Source organism: Pseudophryne corroboree, chromosome 8, assembly GCF_028390025.1.
Source record: "Pseudophryne corroboree isolate aPseCor3 chromosome 8, aPseCor3.hap2, whole genome shotgun sequence".
Taxonomy (NCBI): domain Eukaryota; kingdom Metazoa; phylum Chordata; class Amphibia; order Anura; family Myobatrachidae; genus Pseudophryne; species Pseudophryne corroboree.
This window is the reverse complement of record NC_086451.1, coordinates 341723760-341743582: the sequence shown is the minus strand read 5'-3', so window position 1 is coordinate 341743582 and position 19823 is coordinate 341723760. Positions and strand designations below refer to the sequence as shown.

Sequence of the window (19823 nt, the reverse complement as noted above, 5' to 3'; positions counted from 1 at the left end):
AGTGAATGGGGTGCCTGCGAGTCTACAGCGCACGCGCGCCCTATTCGTTCCCGGTGGTGCGCCTCGCCTGGTCGCAGACAGAGCCACGATATAGCGTAGCTCCATCTGTACATAGGGGTAAATGTATTATAGTGGCACAATACTTCCTGCTTCAACCTCATTACCGAGGCGAAGCAGAAAGGGACATAGACCAGATGTATTAACATCTTGTCTGCCCAAGCGGGGGAGTGAAACTGTCCCCTCCGGCGATGCGTCCACTGAGCACACAGCGCATCAGCTTAGCAGTGATGCTAAGTGTCTCTCTGCTCGGCCAGCTCCTCTGCAGGTGTCAGAACGGTCAGCACTGCTAGTGCCGCCACAGTGTCCGCCTAGTACTGGCTTGTTGTCAAGCAAAGACTGTAAGGCAGGCATTCCCAACCGCGGTCCTCAAGGCACACCAACAGTGCAGATTTTAGTGATATCCAGGCTTCAGCACAGATGGTTAAATCAAAATAACTGAGGTACTAATTAAGTCACCTGTGTTCAAGCCTAAATATCTCTAAAACCAGGACTGTTTGCGTGCCTTGAGGACCGAGGTTGGGAAACACTGCTGTAAGGGATAGGGAAGATAACTAAATATACAGACAAGGAATATTCCTAGTTAAGGAAACAGCATTTTGAGTGGACGCCTTCTTTATCTTCTCTTTATGAAAGTCAGCTGAGCCCACTTCAGCTGTAGAGGTTGAAGATTAAGTAGTCTACTCAGGACACGGACTCACAATCACATCACAGTACTGATACATACTTTCTTAGGTTTAATCCTATATGTGTAATTTTAACAGCCCTGAATTCATTATATATAATGTACCTGCAGCAGACTCGATGGCTGTGGACAAAGAATTGACCCGTCCTTCTTCAAAAGCTAACTTTGGAGGGACTGTAGCAGGTTCTATGAGGTCCTGATTACAGCTGTCTGTACTGATGGAGTCAGACAAACTGGTGGTCTTGGAATGGATTCCCAGATTAATAATTTCCTCAAATGTCCATGTTCCAGATTTCCCATTTAAATTTGTTACACTATCTCCTGTTCTATCATCTTCATTAAGATGCGATTGATCTTGGCTCAGTATTGCGGAGTCATTGGTCATCTGACTGTAATTGGATGAGTTATGGGCATTAGAAATGGAAAAACAGATTAAAGGAAATATTTTCAAAATGCAGTAATATTACTGTAGCTGCTAAAACATCCAATTTGAAAAATAAACATTTAGAGGGTGTCTCCACTTTTTCCCTCCTAATAAAGAGATGTGTGACAGCAAGTAGGTAAGGGCTAAATGTAATAGCCTGCGAGTAGCAGGAAGGGACAGATTTTTAAAGCACCAATCATTTACCAGGTTGGCTTTGCTGTGTAAATGATTGCTGCTTTAAAAATCCAGCTCCACTTGCAGGAAACTGGCTATTACATTTAGCCCTTACTGTTCTGTGTTGCTGCCAAAAGCAGCTTTGTAGCCTCACCCTTTGTAGACGCTCAAAATGCGGGACGGCGTTCAGAGTAACATGCGACTAATTAGACACACCAGTGTAATTTCTTCTCTCCCACTACGGACACCCAGGAGTTTTTTTCCTGTAGCTGCCTGGTGCCATGCAACTCCTGGACTCGTAAGACAATGGCAGGACCCTTTTTCCACCGACCTAAAAATCCTGGATTTTGGCATGTGAGAGCGGGTCAGGCTGAGGACCTGGGAATTTGCTGGCTGGTAGACCTGGCAATTTCCCAGGTCTGCAGTGGAGAAGGGATATAAGTGTCCAATGAACAGCACCCTTCCTAAGAAACACAAAGTGATCGTTCGCATCAGACATTCTACATACTCAGAGGCAAAGTTACACCTCTGTGCCCAAAGCAGAGCACTATCTGAATGTGGTTGTCTTGGCAGAGTACATGATACTGAGAACACTGATTTAACTTTATTCTATAACCTAATGTACTTCACCCCATCCAATTACCACAATCAGTACCCTAACACTATAGGCACAATGTAGCCACTTCACTGGGTAAAACTTAAACACATTTATAATTTCTACTAATGTATGCATTACTCAGTTCTTTTCTATTACTAGCATTCTACAAATCACTGTGGCCATTTATTCCACCCCCGCAAGCACCATATCCCTATTTACATACTCCAGATCTTCGTTGTACACTATATTGCAAACACTTTACCACCCTCTTTTTAATCTGTGACATACCTCTTTATGTTATACCACTAATACAGCAATTCTCCATCACCCATCTACCAACATTACTATTCATTCTGGTAATCAAGGAGATATCCATTACTACATCCAGAGGGGACTTTACGTAACAGCCAAGTAGCATCATAAACGTTTTATCCACTGGCTGGTAAATTATTTTAATGCTTAGGAGTTGGAAAAGAAAAAAAAACTGTGGTTCTAAAAGGTTTACAGGCCTGTCTTTTGGCTGTTTTATTTTAGCACGAGTGTGTTAATCCTATGTAGCACAACCAATACAGAGTCTTGTCTCCACTGACCTTGATTCTTGTGCAGGTGCAGTTTCTGAAGAGTGTCCATTAAGTTTCTGATCAATGTCTGTCCTGTCCCCATTAATAAATAATTCATTCCCAGTCACCACTGCAGTATCCTGGGACACAGGATGTGGGGAAGTGGGAGCAGGTGTTTCTTCCAAATCCCCGGGATCATCCGTATCGTCACACAGATCAACTCCATTTACTGTTCCTGAAAGGCCATACCAAATAACACCCAAATTATTATTAACATTTACACAGTATCAGCATATTTCATAATAATTAAAAAAAATTGGAACTATATGTACATAGATAAAAACCTGAATATCACTGGTTTATTCAGGTGCCCTGATAAATAAAAATTAACCTTGTTACATTCCTCTATCACAATGTAAATGTATATTGCCTATGTGCAGTGAACAATGACCAGTTTTAATTATGCCAAGAATAGTGCCAATTTACTCTTTGCTAAAGGTAAATACTGCAACCAGCCCTCTGCAAGTACAGAATGTAAATAAAGTACTAACACTACAGTCTGAATTTTGCCAGCTCCAACGTCGCCAAACCCGTTCTGCTTTTTCAGCTTTCATATTGCTAACAATGGATGAACTACAGTGAATTTTAGAACTGATTTGCTGAAAACTGAGCATATCTACTGTGTATAATAAAATGCAGAGAACCTCAATGCGGACATACAGATTGGTCCTCCGTTATCTTGGCTCTTTCTGCGCCTAGATGGAGGTTTAGTCACGCCTAGGCAATAGCTTAGTTTGCGGAGTTTAATCACGGACAGGCGCGACTAGATACTCAGCATGCAATACACATCTCCACCACTGGGTGGCTAATGCTCCACTAATCCAGTACTTTAGATCGAATAGCGGCGATTTGATCTACAAGCTGTGGCAAATGGTCAGTGACGACTGTAATGTTACACACAGATGGTGACCAATGGTCAGACGGAGAGAATTAAAAAAATTCATAGTTTATACAGACACAAACGAACATGTTAAAACACTTGTGTATGCAGACGCAACTAATGTGTGAAAGATTGTGTATGCAGACGCAACTAATGTGTGAAAGGAATAATGTAGCTCATTGACTTTAAAGTATGTATAGTGCACTAAATACCGTGCTTTTGCAATATGAGCGTCTGCGTCCCCTAACAGCATAAACAAACGCCAATGGAAAGGAATCACTGTTTGCAGTACTTTTACACATGAAGTTTTGAATTTTCCATGCAGTGTCGTGGGCAAGCGATGAAGGCTCCCGCTTCCCACGCTGAGAGTCCCGGGTTCGATTCCCAAAGTGCCAATCTAGATTCCCCCCCCCCCCCCCCCCCCCCCCCTGACATTCACTTTATTATTATTTTTTTTCTTAGTAATACATTCAATGAAAGGGTGCACACAGGTTTCACATAAATCAGAGTAAATCTACAGGAGCGACTCATTCCGCTATATACAATACACAGCGGTAATGAGCACCCGTAGACATACAGTACCAGTAAATATAAAATTAGTGTATTCTGACGCACCATCACCCCTCACCCATTCCAGGCCTCATTTTGGTGCTCTTACCCCCTATATATTAAATAGGAACAGTGTGCACATGCAGTGCCAGCCCTAAACAGTGCATGTTCTTGCTGGGAAGGGGCATGGCCACACAATAATACCCCCAGTTGAAATTACGCCACACAGTCCTGCAACTTTATTCACATTGTATCATGCAATAGTGTCTCTTATTCTCGTTACATCACACGGTAGTACCACACTACTCCTCACAGTAGTGCCCCTTATTAACATTACACCACACCACATTTATTCACATTAGACCACGCAGTAGTGCCTTTTCTTTCCGTTACGCCTCAAAGTACTGTAGTACACGTTATACACATAATGCCGCACATTAGTAATGCATTTCATATTTAAATTTTCATATTTCATTTCATAGAGCCGCAGTCACACACAGAATATAGGCATGCTGCATGTCATTTTAATCAGCAGAAGCTGCTTGTGCCCCATTTGCCTATGCCTAGGGCCAGTTATGTACAGTATAAAAAAAAAAATAGTGTCAGAAAACCCTCCCACCTCATGACAGATACACAAGCTCATGTCTACATGTACATTAAGCAGTGATCCCTTGCCATTGGTTTTAGAATATTCCCTAATGGCTAGGGGACTTGGCCACTCACTTACTGTACTGTATCCCTGACTTCAATAGACCGTACTGTTGCTTAAACTCCTTATTTTGCGTCTGTATACTGTACACTACACAGTATTTTTCTCTGACGTCCTAGTGGATGCTGGGAACTCCGTAAGGACCATGGGGAATAGCGGCTCCGCAGGAGACTGGGCACAAAAGTAAAGCTTTAGGACTACCTGGTGTGCACTGTCTCCTCCCCCTATGACCCTCCTCCAAGCCTCAGTTAGATTTTTGTGCCCGGCCGAGAAGGGTGCATTCTAGGACTCTCCTGAGTTTCTAAGAAAAAGTTTAGTTTTAGGTTTTTTATTTTCAGTGAGACCTGCTGGCAACAGGCTCACTGCATCGAGGGACTAAGGGGAGAAGAAGCGAACCTGCCTGCTTGCAGTCAGCTTGGGCTTCTTGGCTACTGGACACCATTAGCTCCAGAGGGACCGAACACAGGCCCAGCCTCTGAGTCCGGTCCCAGAGCCGCGCCGCCGGCCCCCTTACAGAGCCAGAAGCAAGAAGAGGTCCGGAAAATCGGCGGCAGAAGACATCAGTCTTCACCAAGGCAGCGCACAGCACTGCAGCTGTGCGCCATTGCTCCTCAGGCACACTTCACACTCCGGTCACTGAGGGTGCAGGGCGCTGGGGGGGGGCGCCCTGAGCAGCAATAAAAACACCTTGGCTGGCGAAAATACCTCACATATAGCCCCCAGGGCTATATGGATGTATTTTAACCCCTGCCAGAATACAGCAAAAAGCGGGAGAAAAGTCAGCCGAGAAGGGGGCGGAGCCTATCTCCTCAGCACACAGGCGCCATTTTCCCTCACAGCTCCGCTGGAAGGACGTCTCCCTGACTCTCCCCTGCAGTCCTGCACTACAGAAAAGGGTAAAACGAGAGGGGGGCACTAAATGGGCGCAGCATTAACATAACAGCAGCTATAAGGGGAAAAACACTTATATAAGGTTATCCCTATATATATATATATATATATATATATATATATATAGAGCGCTCTGGTGTGTGCTGGCATACTCTCCCTCTGTCTCCCCAAAGGGCTAGTGGGGTCCTGTCCTCTATCAGAGCATTCCCTGTGTGTGAGCTGTGTGTCGGTACGATTGTGTCGACATGTATGAGGAGGAAAATGATGTGGAGGCGGAGCAATTGCCGGTAATGGTGATGTCACCCCCTAGGGAGTCGACACCTGAGTGGATGAACTTATGGAAGGAATTACGTGATAGTGTCAGCTCTTTACAAAAGACAGTTGATGACATGAGACAGCCGGCTACTCAGCTTGTGCCTGTCCAGGCGTCTCAAAGGCCATCAGGGGCTCTAAAACGCCCGTTACCTCAGATGGCAGATACAGACGCCGACACGGATACTGACTCCAGTGTCGACGGTGAAGAGACAAATGTGACTTCCAGTAGGGCCACACGTTACATGATTGAGGCAATGAAAGATGTTTTACACATTTCTGATAGTACAAAAGTACCACTAAAAAGGGTATTATGTTTGGTGAGAAAAAACTACCCGTAGTTTTTCCTGCATCTGATGAATTAAATGAAGTGTGTGATGAAGCGTGGGTTTCCCCCGATAAAAAACTGATAATTCCTAAAAAGTTATTGGCATCATACCCTTTCCCGCCAGAGGATAGGGCACGTTGGGAAACACCCCCTAGGGTGGATAAAGCGCTCACACGCTTGTCAAAACAAGTGGCACTACCGTCTCCTGATACGGCCGCCCTTAAGGAACCTGCTGACAGAAAGCAGGAGAATATCCTAAAATGTATATACACACATACTGGTGTTATACTGCGACCAGCAATCGCCTCAGCCTGGATGTGCAGTGCTGGGGTGGCTTGGTCGGATTCCCTGACTGACAATATTGATACCCTGGATAGGGATAGTATATTACTGACTATAGAGCATTTAAAAGATGCATTTTTATATATGCGTGATGCACAGAGGGATATTTGCCGACTGGCATCAAGAGTAAGTGCGCTGTCCATTTCTGCCAGAAGGGGGTTATGGACGCGGCAGTGGTCAGGTGATGCGGATTCCAAAAGGCATATGGAAGTATTACCTTATAAAGGGAAGGAGTTATTTGGGGTAGGTCTATCAGACCTGGTGGCCACGGCGACTGCTGAGAAATCCACATTTTTACCCCAGGTAGCCTCTCAACATAAGAAGACGCCGTATTATCAGGCGCAGTCCTTTCGGCCCCATAAGGGTAAGAGGGCAAAAGGCTCCTCTTTTCTGCCCCGTGGCAGAGGAAGAGGAAAAAGGCTGCAGCAGACAGCCAGTTCCCAGGAACAGAAGCCCTCTCCCGCTTCTGCCAAGTCCTCAGCATGACGCTGGGGCTTTACAAGCGGACTCGGGTACGGTAGGGGCCCGTCTCAAGAATTTCAGCGCGCAGTGGGCTCACTCACAAGTGGACCCCTGGATCCTTCAGGTGGTATCTCAAGGGTACAAATTGGAATTCGAGACGTCTCCCCCTCGCCGTTTCCTAAAGTCTGCTTTACCGACGTCTCCCTCCGACAGGGAGGCGGTATTGGAAGCCATTAACAAGCTGTATTCCCAGCGGGTGATAATCAGGGTACCCCTCCTGCAACAGGGAAAGGGGTATTATTCCACACTGTTTGTGGTACCGAAGCCGGACGGCTCGGTGAGACCTATTTTAAATCTAAAATCTTTGAACACTTACATACAGAGGTTCAAATTCAAGATGGAGTCACTCAGAGCAGTGATCGCGAACCTGGAAGAAGGGGATTATATGGTGTCTCTGGACATCAAGGATGCTTACCTCATTGTCCCAATTTACCCTTCTCATCAAGGGTACCTCAGGTTTGTGGTACAGAACTGCCACTATCAGTTTCAGACGCTGCCGTTTGGATTGTCCACGGCGCCCCGGGTCTTTACCAAAGTAATGGCCGAAATGATGATACTCCTTCGAAAGAAAGGAGTTTTGATTATCCCTTACTTGGACGATCTCCTGATAAGGGCAAGATCCAGGGAACAGTTGGTAGTCGGAGTAGCACTCTCTCAAGTAGTGCTGCGGAAGCACGGTTGGATTCTCAATATCCCAAAATCGCAGCTGATCCCGACGACACGTCTTCTATTCCTTGGAATGATCCTGGACACAGTCCAGAAAAAGGTGTTTCTCCCGGAAGAGAAAGCCAGGGAGTTATCCGAGCTAGTCAGAAACCTACTAAAACCAGGCCAAGTATCAGTGCATCAATGCACAAGGGTCCTGGGAAAAATGGTGGCTTCCTACGAAGCAATCCCATTCGGCAGATTCCACGCAAGAACATTCCAGTGGGACCTGCTGGACAAATGGTCCGGATCGCATCTTCAGATGCATCAGCGGATAACCCTGTCCCCAAGGACAAGGGTGTCTCTCCTGTGGTGGTTGCAGAGTGCTCATCTTCTCGAGGGCCGCAGATTCGGCATTCAGGACTGGGTCCTGGTGACCACAGATGCCAGCCTGCGAGGCTGGGGAGCAGTCACACAGGGAAGAAATTTCCAGGGCTTGTGGTCAAGCCTGGAGACATCACTTCACATAAATATTCTGGAGTTGAGGGCCATTTACAATGCTCTAAACCAAGCAAGACCTCTGCTTCAAGGTCTGCCGATACTGATCCAGTCGGACAACATCACGGCAGTCGCCCACGTAAACAGACAGGGCGGCACAAGAAGCAGGAGGGCAATGGCAGAAGTTGCAAGGATTCTTCGCTGGGCGGAAAATCATGTGATAGCACTGTCAGCAGTGTTCATTCCGGGAGTGGACAACTGGGAAGCAGACTTCCTCAGCAGGCACGACCTCCACCCGGGAGAGTGGGGACTTCACCCAGAAGTCTTCCACATGATTGTAAACCGTTGGGAAAAACCAAAGGTGGACATGATGGCGTCCCGCCTCAACAAAAAACTGGACAGGTATTGCGCCAGGTCAAGGGACCCTCAGGCAATAGCTGTGGACGCTCTGGTAACACCGTAGGTGTACCAGTCAGTGTATGTGTTCCCTCCTCTGCCTCTCATACCGAAGGTACTGAGAATTATAAGACGGAGAGGAGTGAGAACTATACTCGTGGCTCCGGATTGGCCAAGAAGGACTTGGTACCCGGAACTTCAAGAGATGCTCACAGAGGACCCATGGCCTCTACCTCTAAGAAGGGACCTGCTCCAGCAAGGACCCTGTCTGTTCCAAGACTTACCGCGGCTGCGTTTGACGGCATGGCGGTTGAACGCCGGATCCTGAAAGAGAAAGGCATTCCGGAGGAAGTCATCCCTACCCTGATCAAAGCCAGGAAGGATGTAACCATAAAGCATTATCACCGCATTTGGCGGAAATACGTTGCTTGGTGCGAGGCCAGGAAGGCCCCTACGGAGGAATTTCAACTGGGTCGATTCCTACATTTTCCTACATTGGGATCCATAAAGGTTCAGATTTCGGCCCTGTCGATTTTCTTCCAGAAAGAACTGGCTTCAGTGCCTGAAGTTCAGACGTTTGTCAAGGGGGTGCTGCATATACAGCCTCCTTTTGTGCCTCCAGTGGCACCTTGGGATCTCAATGTAGTTTTGGGGTTCCTAAAATCACATTGGTTTGAACCGCTTAAATCTGTGGATTTAAAATATATTTTACGTGGAAAGTGGTCATGTTGTTGGCCTTGGCTTCGGCCAGCCGCGTGTCAGAATTGGCGGCTTTATCCTGTAAAAGCCCTTACCTGATTTTTCATACGGACAGGGCAGAATTGAGGACTCGTCCTCAATTTCTCCCTAAGGTGGTTTCAGCGTTTCACCTGAACCAGCCTATTGTGGTACCTGCGGCTACTAGGGACTTGGAGGATTCCAAGTTGCTGGACGTAGTCAGGGCCCTGAAAATATATGTTTCCAGGACGGCTGGAGTCAGAAAATCTGACTCGCTGTTTATCCTGTATGCACCCAACAAGCTGGGTGCTCCTGCTTCTAAGCAGACTATTGCTCGTTGGATTTGTAGTACAATTCAGCATGCACATTCTGTGGCAGGCCTGCCACAGCCAAAATCTGTAAAAGCCCATTCCACACGGAAGGTGGGCTCTTCTTGGGCGGCTGCCCGAGGGGTCTCGGCTCTACAACTTTGCCGAGCAGCTACTTGGTCAGGGGCAAATACGTTTGCTAAATTCTACAAATTTGATACCCTGGCTGAGGAGGACCTGGAGTTCTCTCATTCGGTGCTGCAGAGTCATCCGCACTGTCCCGCCCGTTTGGGAGCTTTGGTATAATCCCCATGGTCCTTACGGAGTTCCCAGCATCCACTAGGACGTCAGAGAAAATAAGAATTTACTTACCGATAATTCTATTTCTCGTAGTCCGTAGTGGATGCTGGGCGCCCATCCCAAGTGCGGATTGTCTGCAATACTTGTACATAGTTATTGTTAACTAATTCGGGTTATTGTTGTTGTGAGCCATCTTTCCAGAGGCTCCTCTGTTATCATGCTGTTAACTGGGTTCATATCACACAAAAAGTAAAAGCTTTAGACTAGCTGGTGTGCACTGGCTCCTCCCCCTATGACCCTCCTCCAAGCCTCAGTTAAGATACTGTGCCCGGACGAGCGTACATAATAAGGAAGGATCTTGAATCCCGGGTAAGACTCATACCAGCCACACCAATCACACCGTACAACTCGTGATCTGAACCCAGTTAACAGTATGATAACCGTAGGAGCCTCTGAAAAGATGGCTTCCAACAATAAACAACCCGATTTGTTTGTAACAATAACTATATACAAGTATTGCAGACAATCCGCACTTGGGATGGGCGCCCAGCATCCACTACGGACTACGAGAAATAGAATTATCGGTAAGTAAATTCTTATTTTCTCTGACGTCCTAGTGGATGCTGGGAACTCCGTAAGGACCATGGGGATTATACCAAAGCTCCCAAACGGGCGGGAGAGTGCGGATGACTCTGCAGCACCGAATGAGAGAACTCCAGGTCCTCCTCAGCCAGGGCATCAAATTTGTAGAATTTAGCAAACGTGTTTGCCCCTGACCAAGTAGCTGCTCGGCAATGTTGTAAAGCCGAGACCCCTCGGGCAGCCGCCCAAGATGAGCCCACCTTCCTTGTGGAATGGGCTTTAACAGATTTTGGCTGTGGCAGGCCTGCCACAGAATGTGCAAGTTGAATTGTACTACAAATCCAACGAGCAATCGTCTGCTTAGAAGCAGGAGCACCCAGCTTGTTGGGTGCATACAGTATAAACAGCGAGTCAGATTTTCTGACTCCAGCCGTCCTGGAAACATATATTTTCAGGGCCCTGACTACGTCCAGCAACTTGGAGTCCTCCAAGTCGCTAGTAGCCACAGGTACCACAATAGGTTGATTCATGTGAAACGCTGAAACCACCTTAGGGAGAAATTGAGGACGAGTCCTCAATTCCGCCCTATCCGAATGAAATATCAGGTAAGGGCTTTTATAGGATAAAGCCGCCAATTCTGATACGCGCCTGGCTGAAGCCAGGGCCAACAGCATTACCACTTTCCATGTGAGATATTTCAAATCCACTGTGGCAAGTGGTTCAAACCAATGTGATTTTAGGAACCCTAAAACTACATTGAGATCCCAAGGTGCCACTGGAGGCACAAAAGGAGGCTGTATATGCAGTACCCCTTTGACAAACGTCTGAACTTCAGGCACTGAAGCCAGTTCTTTTTGGAAGAAGATCGACAGGGCCGAAATTTGAACCTTAATGGATCCTAATTTTAGGCCCATAGACAATCCTGCTTGCAGGAAATGTAGGAAACGACCCAGTTGAAATTCCTCCGTAGGGGCCTTCTTGGCCTCACACCACGCAACATATTTTCGCCAAATGCGATGATAATGTTTTGCAGTTACATCCTTCCTGGCCTTGATCAGGGTAGGGATGACTTCATCTGAATGCCTTTTTCCTTCAGGATCCGGCGTTCAACCGCCATGCCGTCAAACGCAGCCGCGGTAAGTCTTGGAACAGACAAGGTCCCTGCTGGAGCAGGTCCTTCCTTAGAGGTAGAGGCCACGGGTCCTCCGTGAGCATCTCTTGCAGCTCCGGGTACCAAGTTCTTCTTGGCCAATCCGGAGCCACGAGTATCGTTCTTACTCCTCTCCTTCTTATGATTCTCAGTACTTTTGGTATGAGAGGAAGAGGAGGGAACACATATACCGACTGGAAAACCCACGGAGTTACCAGAGCGTCCACCGCTATTGCCTGAGGGTCCCTTGACCTGGCGCAATATCTGTCCAGTTTCTTGTTGAGACGGGACGCCATCATGTCCACCTTTGGTTTTTCCCAACGGTTTACAATCACTTGGAAGACTTCTGGATGAAGTCCCCACTCCCCCGGGTGGAGGTCGTGTCTGCTGAGGAAGTCTGCTTCCCAGTTGTCCACTCCCGGAATGAACACTGCTGACAGTGCTATCACATGATTTTCCGCCCAGCGGAGAATCCTTGCAGCTTCTGCCATTGCCCTCCTGCTTCTTGTGCCGCCCTGTCTGTTTACGTGGGCGACAGCCGTGATGTTGTCCGACTGGATCAATACCGGTTGACCCTGAAGCAGAGGCCTTGCTTGACTTAGGGCATTGTAAATGGCCCTTAGCTCTAGGATATTTATGTGAAGAGACGTTTCCATGCTTGACCACAAGCCCTGGAAATTTCTTCCCTGTGTGACTGCTCCCCAGCCTCTCAGGCTGGCATCCGTGGTTACCAGCATCCAATCCTGAATGCCGAATCTGCGGCCCTCTAGAAGATGAGCCTTCTGTAACCACCACAGGAGAGATACCCTTGTCCTTGGAGATAGGGTTATCCGCTGATGCATCTGAAGATGCGATCCGGACCAATTGTCCAGCAGATCCCACTGAAAAGTTCTTGCATGGAATCTTCCGAATGGAATCGCTTCGTAAGAAGCCACCATTTTTCCCAGGACTCTCGTGCACTGATGCACTGACACTTGTCCTGGTTTTAGGAGGTTCCTGACTAGCTCGGATAACTCCCTGGCCTTCTCCTCCGGGAGAAACACCTTTTTCTGGACTGTGTCCAGAATCATCCCTAGGAACAGTAGACGTGTTGTTGGAATCAGCTGTGATTTTGGGGTATTTAGAATCCACCCGTGCTGACGTAGCACTACCTGAGATAGTGCTACTCCCACCTCTAACTGTTCCCTGGACCTTGCCCTTATCAGGAGATCGTCCAAGTAAGGGATAATTAATACGCCTTTTCTTCGAAGAATCATCATTTCGGCCATTACCTTGGTAAAGACCCGTGGTGCCGTGGACAATCCAAACGGCAGCGTCTGAAACTGATAATGACAGTTTTGTATCAGAAACCTGAGGTACCCTTGGTGAGAAGGGTAGATTGGGACATGGAGATAAGCATCCTTGATGTCTAGAGATACCATATAGTCCCCTTCTTCCAGGTTCGCTATCACTGCTCTGAGTGACTCCATCTTGAATTTGAACCTTTTTATGTAAGTGTTCAAAGATTTTAGATTTAAAATTGGTCTCACCGAGCCGTCCGGCTTCGGTACCACAAACAGCGTGGAATACCCCCCCTTTCCCTGTTGTAGGAGGGGTACCTTGATTATCACCTGTTGGGAATACAGCTTGTGAATAGCTTCCAATACTGCCTCCCTGTCGGAGGGAGACGTTGGTAGAGCAGACTTCAGGAACCGGCGAGGGGGAGACGTCTCGAATTCCAATTTGTACCCCTGTGATACTACCTGCAGGATCCAGGGGTCCACTTGCGAGTGAGCCCACTGCGCGCTGAAATTCTTGAGACGGCCCCCCACCGTGCCCGAGTCTGCTTGCAGAGCCCCAGCGTCATGCTGAGGACTTGGCAGAAGCGGGGGAGGGCTTCTGCTCCTGGGAAGAGGCTGCATGGTGCAGTCTTTTTCCCCTTCCTCTGCCCCGGGGCAGGAATGAGCGGCCTTTTTCCCTCTTGCCCTTATAGGGACGAAAGGACTGGGTTTGAAAAGACGGTGTCTTTTTCTGCTGAGAGGTGACCTGGGGTAAAAAGGTGGATTTTCCAGCCGTTGCCGTGGCCACCAGGTCCGATAGACCGACCCCAAATAACTCCTCCCCTTTATACGGCAATACTTCCATATGTCGTTTGGAATCCGCATCACCTGACCACTGTCGCGTCCATAACGTTCTTCTGGCAGAAATGGACATCGCACTTACTCTAGATGCCAGGGTGCAAATATCCCTCTGTGCATCTCGCATATATAGTAATGCATCCTTTAAATGCTCTATAGTTATTAATATACTGTCCCTATCCAGGGTATCAATATTTTCAGTCAGGGAATCCGACCAAGCCACTCCAGCGCTGCACATCCAGGCTGAGGCGATCGCTGGTCGCAGTATAACACCGGTATGTGTGTATATACCTTTTAAGATATTTTCCAGCCTTCTATCAGCTGGTTCCTTGAGAGCGGCCGTATCAGGAGACGGTAACGCCACTTGTTTTGATAAGCGTGTGAGCGCCTTATCTACCCTAGGGGGTGTTTCCCAACGTGCCCTAACCTCTGGCGGGAAAGGGTATAGTGCCAATAATTTATTAGAAATCAGCAGTTTATCGGGGGAAACCCACGCTTTTCACACACCTCATTTAATTCATCTGACTCAGGAAAAACTACTGGTAGTTTTTTCACACCCCACATAATACCCTTTATTGTGGTACTTGTAGTGTCAGAAATGTTCAATGCCTCCTTCATTGCCGTGATCATGTAACGTGTGGCCCTACTGGACATTACGTTTGTCTCGTCACCGTCGACACTGGATTCAGTATCCGTGTCAGGGTCTGTGTCGACCATCTGAGGTAACGGGCGTTTTAGCGCCCCTGACGGTGTCTGAGACGCCTGAACAGGCACTAATTGATTTGTCGGCTGTCTCATGTCGTCAACAGTTTTTTGCAAAGTGCTGACATTGTCACGTAATTCTTTAATTACTACCATCCAGTCAGGTGTCGACTCCCTAGGGGGTGACATCACTAACACAGGCAATTGCTCTGCTTCCACATCATTTTCCTCCTCATACATGTCGACACAATCGTACCGACACCCAGCACACACACAGGGAATGCTCTGATGGAGGACAGGACCCCACTAGCCCTTTGGGGAGACAGAGGGAGAGTTTGCCAGCACACACCAGAGCGCTATATATATACAGGGATAACCTTATATAAGTGTTACTCCCTTTATAGCTGCTGTATTATATATTAGCTGCCAATAGTGCCCCCCCTCTCTTGTTTTACCCTGTTTCTGTAGTGTAGTCTGCAGGGGAGAGTCAGGGAGCCGTCCTTCCAGCGGAGCTGTGAAAGAAAATGGCGCTTGTGTGCTGAGGAGAAAGGCTCCGCCCCCTTCACGGCGGCCTTTTCTCCCGCTTTTTTCAGGAAACTGGCAGGGGATAAATGCATCCATATAGCCCAGGAGCTATATGTGATGCATTTTTTTTTAGCCATATAAGGTTTTTATATCGTTTTTATTGCGTCTCAGGGCGCTCCCCCCCAGCGCCCTGCACCCTCAGTGACCGGAGTGTGAAGTGTGCTGAGAGCAATGGCGCACAGCTGCAGTGCTGTGCGCTACCTTATTTGAAGACAGGAACGTCTTCTGCCGCCGCTTTCTCCGGACCTCTTCGCTCTTCTGGCTCTGTAAGGGGGCCGGCGGCGCGGCTCCGGGACCCATCCAGGCTGAACCTGTGATCGTCCCTCTGGAGCTAATGTCCAGTAGCCAAGAAGCCCAATCCACTCTGCAGTCAGGTGAGTTCGCTTCTTCTCCCCTTAGTCCCACGATGCAGTGAGCCTGTTGCCAGCAGGACTCACTGAAAATAAAAAACCTATTTAAACTTTTACTTCTAAGCAGCTCAGGAGAGCCACCTAGCTTGCACCCTTCTCGTTCGGGCACAAAAATCTAACTGAGGCTTGGAGGAGGGTCATAGGGGGAGGAGGCAGTGCACACCAGCTAGTCTAAAGCTTTTACTTTTTGTGCCCAGTCTCCTGCGGAGCCGCTATTCCCCATGGTCCTTACGGAGTTCCCAGCATCCACTAGGACGTCAGAGAAAAAAAAGTGTCTGGAAGAAACTAACATGCTTTCGTACTTTAGGAATTGAACTAGGGACTCTAAGCATGGGAAGCGGAACACGTCACCACTCGGACACTTCGCCGCCGACAGATGAATAAGCCCATTGGTTTTGATTATGCCGCAACGGCTATGGGATTAGGATGCTAACATACAGTACAATATCCCTAACATCAATAGGCAACAATGTACTTGTAACACATCTGTTTGAGTCTGTGTACACTACTGGTTTTATGTTGATTTGTCTGCGGTACTTGGACGCTCACATATTCCTAAAGTACTGTGAATGGACCATACTGTGGCTTTATCACGTTCGTTTGCATCTGTATATGATATACTATTTGCTTCTGTACTGTATATACTGTATGAAATACTGTAGCGTAATGAGATGCACTAGTAAAGTAGTTCTTACTATGTATTTCAGTATTGTATTTTACGGAAAACCGCCTGGACAGTGGTGATTGTATAAAGCGACATCTGGTGGATGATTGCAGGTATGTCACTTAAAGGTAACAACAAACGCTCTGTGCACCTCCCTACGACTAGGCACGCCTACCTGCGCCCAGGCACGCTGTGTATGCCCGATTGCGACTAACGCCTCAGCCAGCCAAGATAACGGAGGACCCATCTGTAGTTACATCATGTGATGGATGTCCCATATTATATTAGCCTGCTGGGGAGTTTTGAGCTATGCTATTAAATCCTGTTTTGTCATCAGGACTGATAACACATGGGATCTGAGGTCATTTGCCATGCTTCGCGTGCCTCAGCATAATACCCAATAAGATAGCCGTCAGTGAACCTATTAGCAGCAGTAAATTACCTCTGCTACTCTGCTAATGGAATATCCTCCTTAGTCTGTATTCACTGCACAGCCGAAATCAATGCACATCATTTATACCCTTTTACTGGTGAAACACTGGCAGCAAACCGTGACACTTCCATCCAATACCACAAGTAAATGACAGATGCCCACTGGAAGCTGCACTTGCTAATACCCTCCGCTTACTTGCTGCAAGCTTCCCATTATTCCCACATGCAGTCTCACACCTGACATGCTGCACACTGGAAATTAACACACACTTATATCCCTTTCAGACATACAACCCAGGAATTTCCCTGCTCCGTCCTGGGATTTTCACCTCGGAAAAATCCCGGATTTTTGTTGGAGACCCCCTTTCACACTAAACCTGGCAAATTCCCAGGTTGACCCCTTTCAGACATAAGCCTGATCTGCCCTGGCAATCTATAAACCAAGGCAGACCAGACTACTCTCATGTCACATGTCATATACACACACACGTCTTACACATACACTGTCACACTCAAACACACACATACATGTCATATACACACACACATGCCAAACTCATACACATACATGTCACACACGAGCCACCTGACCCGCGTCTCTGTTGCTAGGCTGCGCCGGCTGCTTTACTACATTTTGCAGCACGGTCTGCAGCAGCTGGCGCACGCCCACTCCAGGCAGCCCAACCCCTTCCAGGGAGTAAACACCAATCAGTGGCATCAGTAAATTCTTGTGTCGCATCAGTCACATTTAACCCGGGTTGTTTACCCGGGACGAAAGACCCAGTAAAAACCCAGGTCAATTGCAGAGTTGTCGACCTGGGAACATGTTCCCGGTTTGGTGCCTTTCAGACATACCAAAATCCCGGGTTGATGCATGTTCATGTGCAAAAACCTGGGATTTTGGAGGATGTCTGAAAGGAGTATTAGAGAAGAGCCCAAAGTTGCTTTAAACCAACAGCAATATGCCCAATACATAGTTGTGGCCTACCATCTAGGTCTTTTTCTAGGCTGCCAATTTCATCATCCTCTTCAGATCGGTCTTCACCCTTCCAAACAAGAAGCAATGATACCATGAATTACAAGACTGATAATATACTGTAATTTTTTTCTAAACATTAGTAAGTATGACAAAAATGTACGGTGCGTCTGTCTTTGCCACATTCTACAGCCTTATTCAATGTGTTACTGGCCTACTGCTATAAACGTTATGCATGAATAGAGACACAGTGACGATTAGCCATGTAATGAATAAAGGTGTTCTCCACATTAGGACACCCCCTTCCTGATCAAATATACCCCTAAATGTAACAATTAGGGGGTAAATGTCCCACCAGTGAATATATGAGGAATACAGGTTCCATGCCACACACCCTGCTGGACACTGAGTAGCGATGATTGCTGCTGCCATCTCTATCGCTCCTTGTGTTGCTGGACTGAGTGACCAAGCACTTTCCCATCTACAATTGTTATTTGGTTACCTTATGCATCTAGTGGTCCCCTCTTGTCTTAAGACTGGATATTCATTTGGGCAGGACCTTCCTTACCGTATGTTTCATGTCACACCAAATAATGTATGACATGTGATGATTCCCTCAGTGTACAGCGCTGCATAATGGAAATAAATGGTCATTACAGTAAAAGGGGAACCGTAAGCAGTGTATGGGATGAGGCTATGAGAGTAAACTTAGAAAATCACACTGCAGAGGGCAATTAAATGTATCCATGGGGAAACTTGGTAAAACAAGGTAGAAAGCCTCAGAACCTTGGATTATTATTACATGTATCGGAATTAATGAAGCAATTGAGAAGCAGCAAGCTGAAAGTGTAAGTCTACAATCGGTATTCATGAGTCACTGAAATGGGTATACATACTATCATCAGTAGGACAGAGAGAAGCAAAGTGCAATAGTCAAGGTGGGAAATCACTAGGGCATGGAACAGGAAGTTTCTGGCACCTTACACAGAGAAAGGACATACTGTATTTTGGAACTTACCGATAAATCAATTTCTCTGAATCCTCTAGGGGACACTGGAGTCCTATACAGTAGGGGTGTGAAGCCTTAAACCGGAGGTGTGGCACAATATAAAATTAGCATTGTCTGCACAGCCGGCTCCTCCCCCTTCACATCCCTCCTCCCTCAGTTTGAAAAATTTGACTGAGAGAATAGGACATGACACTATAGCACATGGCGAGGAACCGAACCGTACAACATATCAAACAGCGGCCAAGAACTCTTAACCGGAAAAAAGGAACGCTGTTTATACGAACTGTTTTAAAACAAGAACTTAGAACACAGCAGGTTGACAGCACCGAGGCGGGCGTCCAGTGTCCCCTAGAGGATTCAGAGAAATGGATTTATCGGTAAGTACCAAAATCCTCTTTTCTCTTTCATCCACTAGGGGACACTGGAGTCCTATACAGTAGGGGACGTCTCAAAGTTTACCCCCAGGGTGGGAGTGCGGTCGGTGGCCTGCAAAACTAAACGTCCGAACTTAGATTCTCCGGACGCAAAAGTATCAAACTTGTAAAATTTCGCGAACGTGTGGGCTGAAGACCACGTCGCCGCTCTGCAAAGTTGAGTAGTGGAAGCACCCCTGGCAGCCGCCCACGAGGCACCCACTGAACGGGTAGTATGAGCACCCGTCTGAACCGGAACCTGTTTGCCACAGGAAACATAAGCTTGCAGAATGGTAAGTCTAATCCATCTAGCCAAAGACTGCTTAGATGCTGGCCAACCCTTCTTTGGCCCATCATAAAGAACAAACAAATGGTCCGACTTTCTGAAGGACGACGTAACTTGTACGTATACCCGTAAAGCTCGGACAACATCCAAGGACACGTCCTCATCTGTAAGACCCTGGAAAGATGGAACCACTATTGGCTGGTTTACATGAAACCCCGAAACCACCTTCGGAAGGAAGTCCGCCCTTGTACGGAGTTCCGCCCTATCCTCATGAAAAACTAAGAAAGGACTCTTACAGGATAAGGCTCCCAACTCAGAAACTCGCCTAGCCGAAGCCAAGGCAAGTAATAACGTGACCTTCCAAGAGAGATATTTCAGGTCTGTTCTTGTCAACGACTCAAAAGTCGGTGACTTCAAATATTCTAACACCAAATTCAAGTCCCATGGTGCCGTGGGAGGTCGAAAAGGGGGTTGAATCCTCAGAACCCCCTGTAAAAAGGTTTGAATCTCTGGCAAGGATGTTAACCGCTGTTGAAAAAGGA

The 19823-nt window shown here is 47.3% G+C and overlaps 1 protein-coding gene across 12 annotated transcripts in view; it reads right to left on the bottom strand.

Annotated features, from left to right (window-relative positions):
* MAP7D3 (MAP7 domain containing 3) overlaps positions 1–19823 on the bottom strand; it is a 221366-nt gene that overhangs the window by 2368 nt on the left and 199175 nt on the right. For all 12 annotated transcript variants that reach the window (XM_063937439.1, XM_063937437.1, XM_063937438.1 and 9 more), the window contains 3 exons: positions 17586–17643; positions 2529–2733; positions 848–1131 (listed from right to left, as the gene is read on the bottom strand). In XM_063937439.1, the coding sequence (XP_063793509.1) occupies positions 848–1131; positions 2529–2733; positions 17586–17643 (547 nt within the window). The remainder of the gene's footprint in view (positions 1–847; positions 1132–2528; positions 2734–17585; positions 17644–19823) is intronic.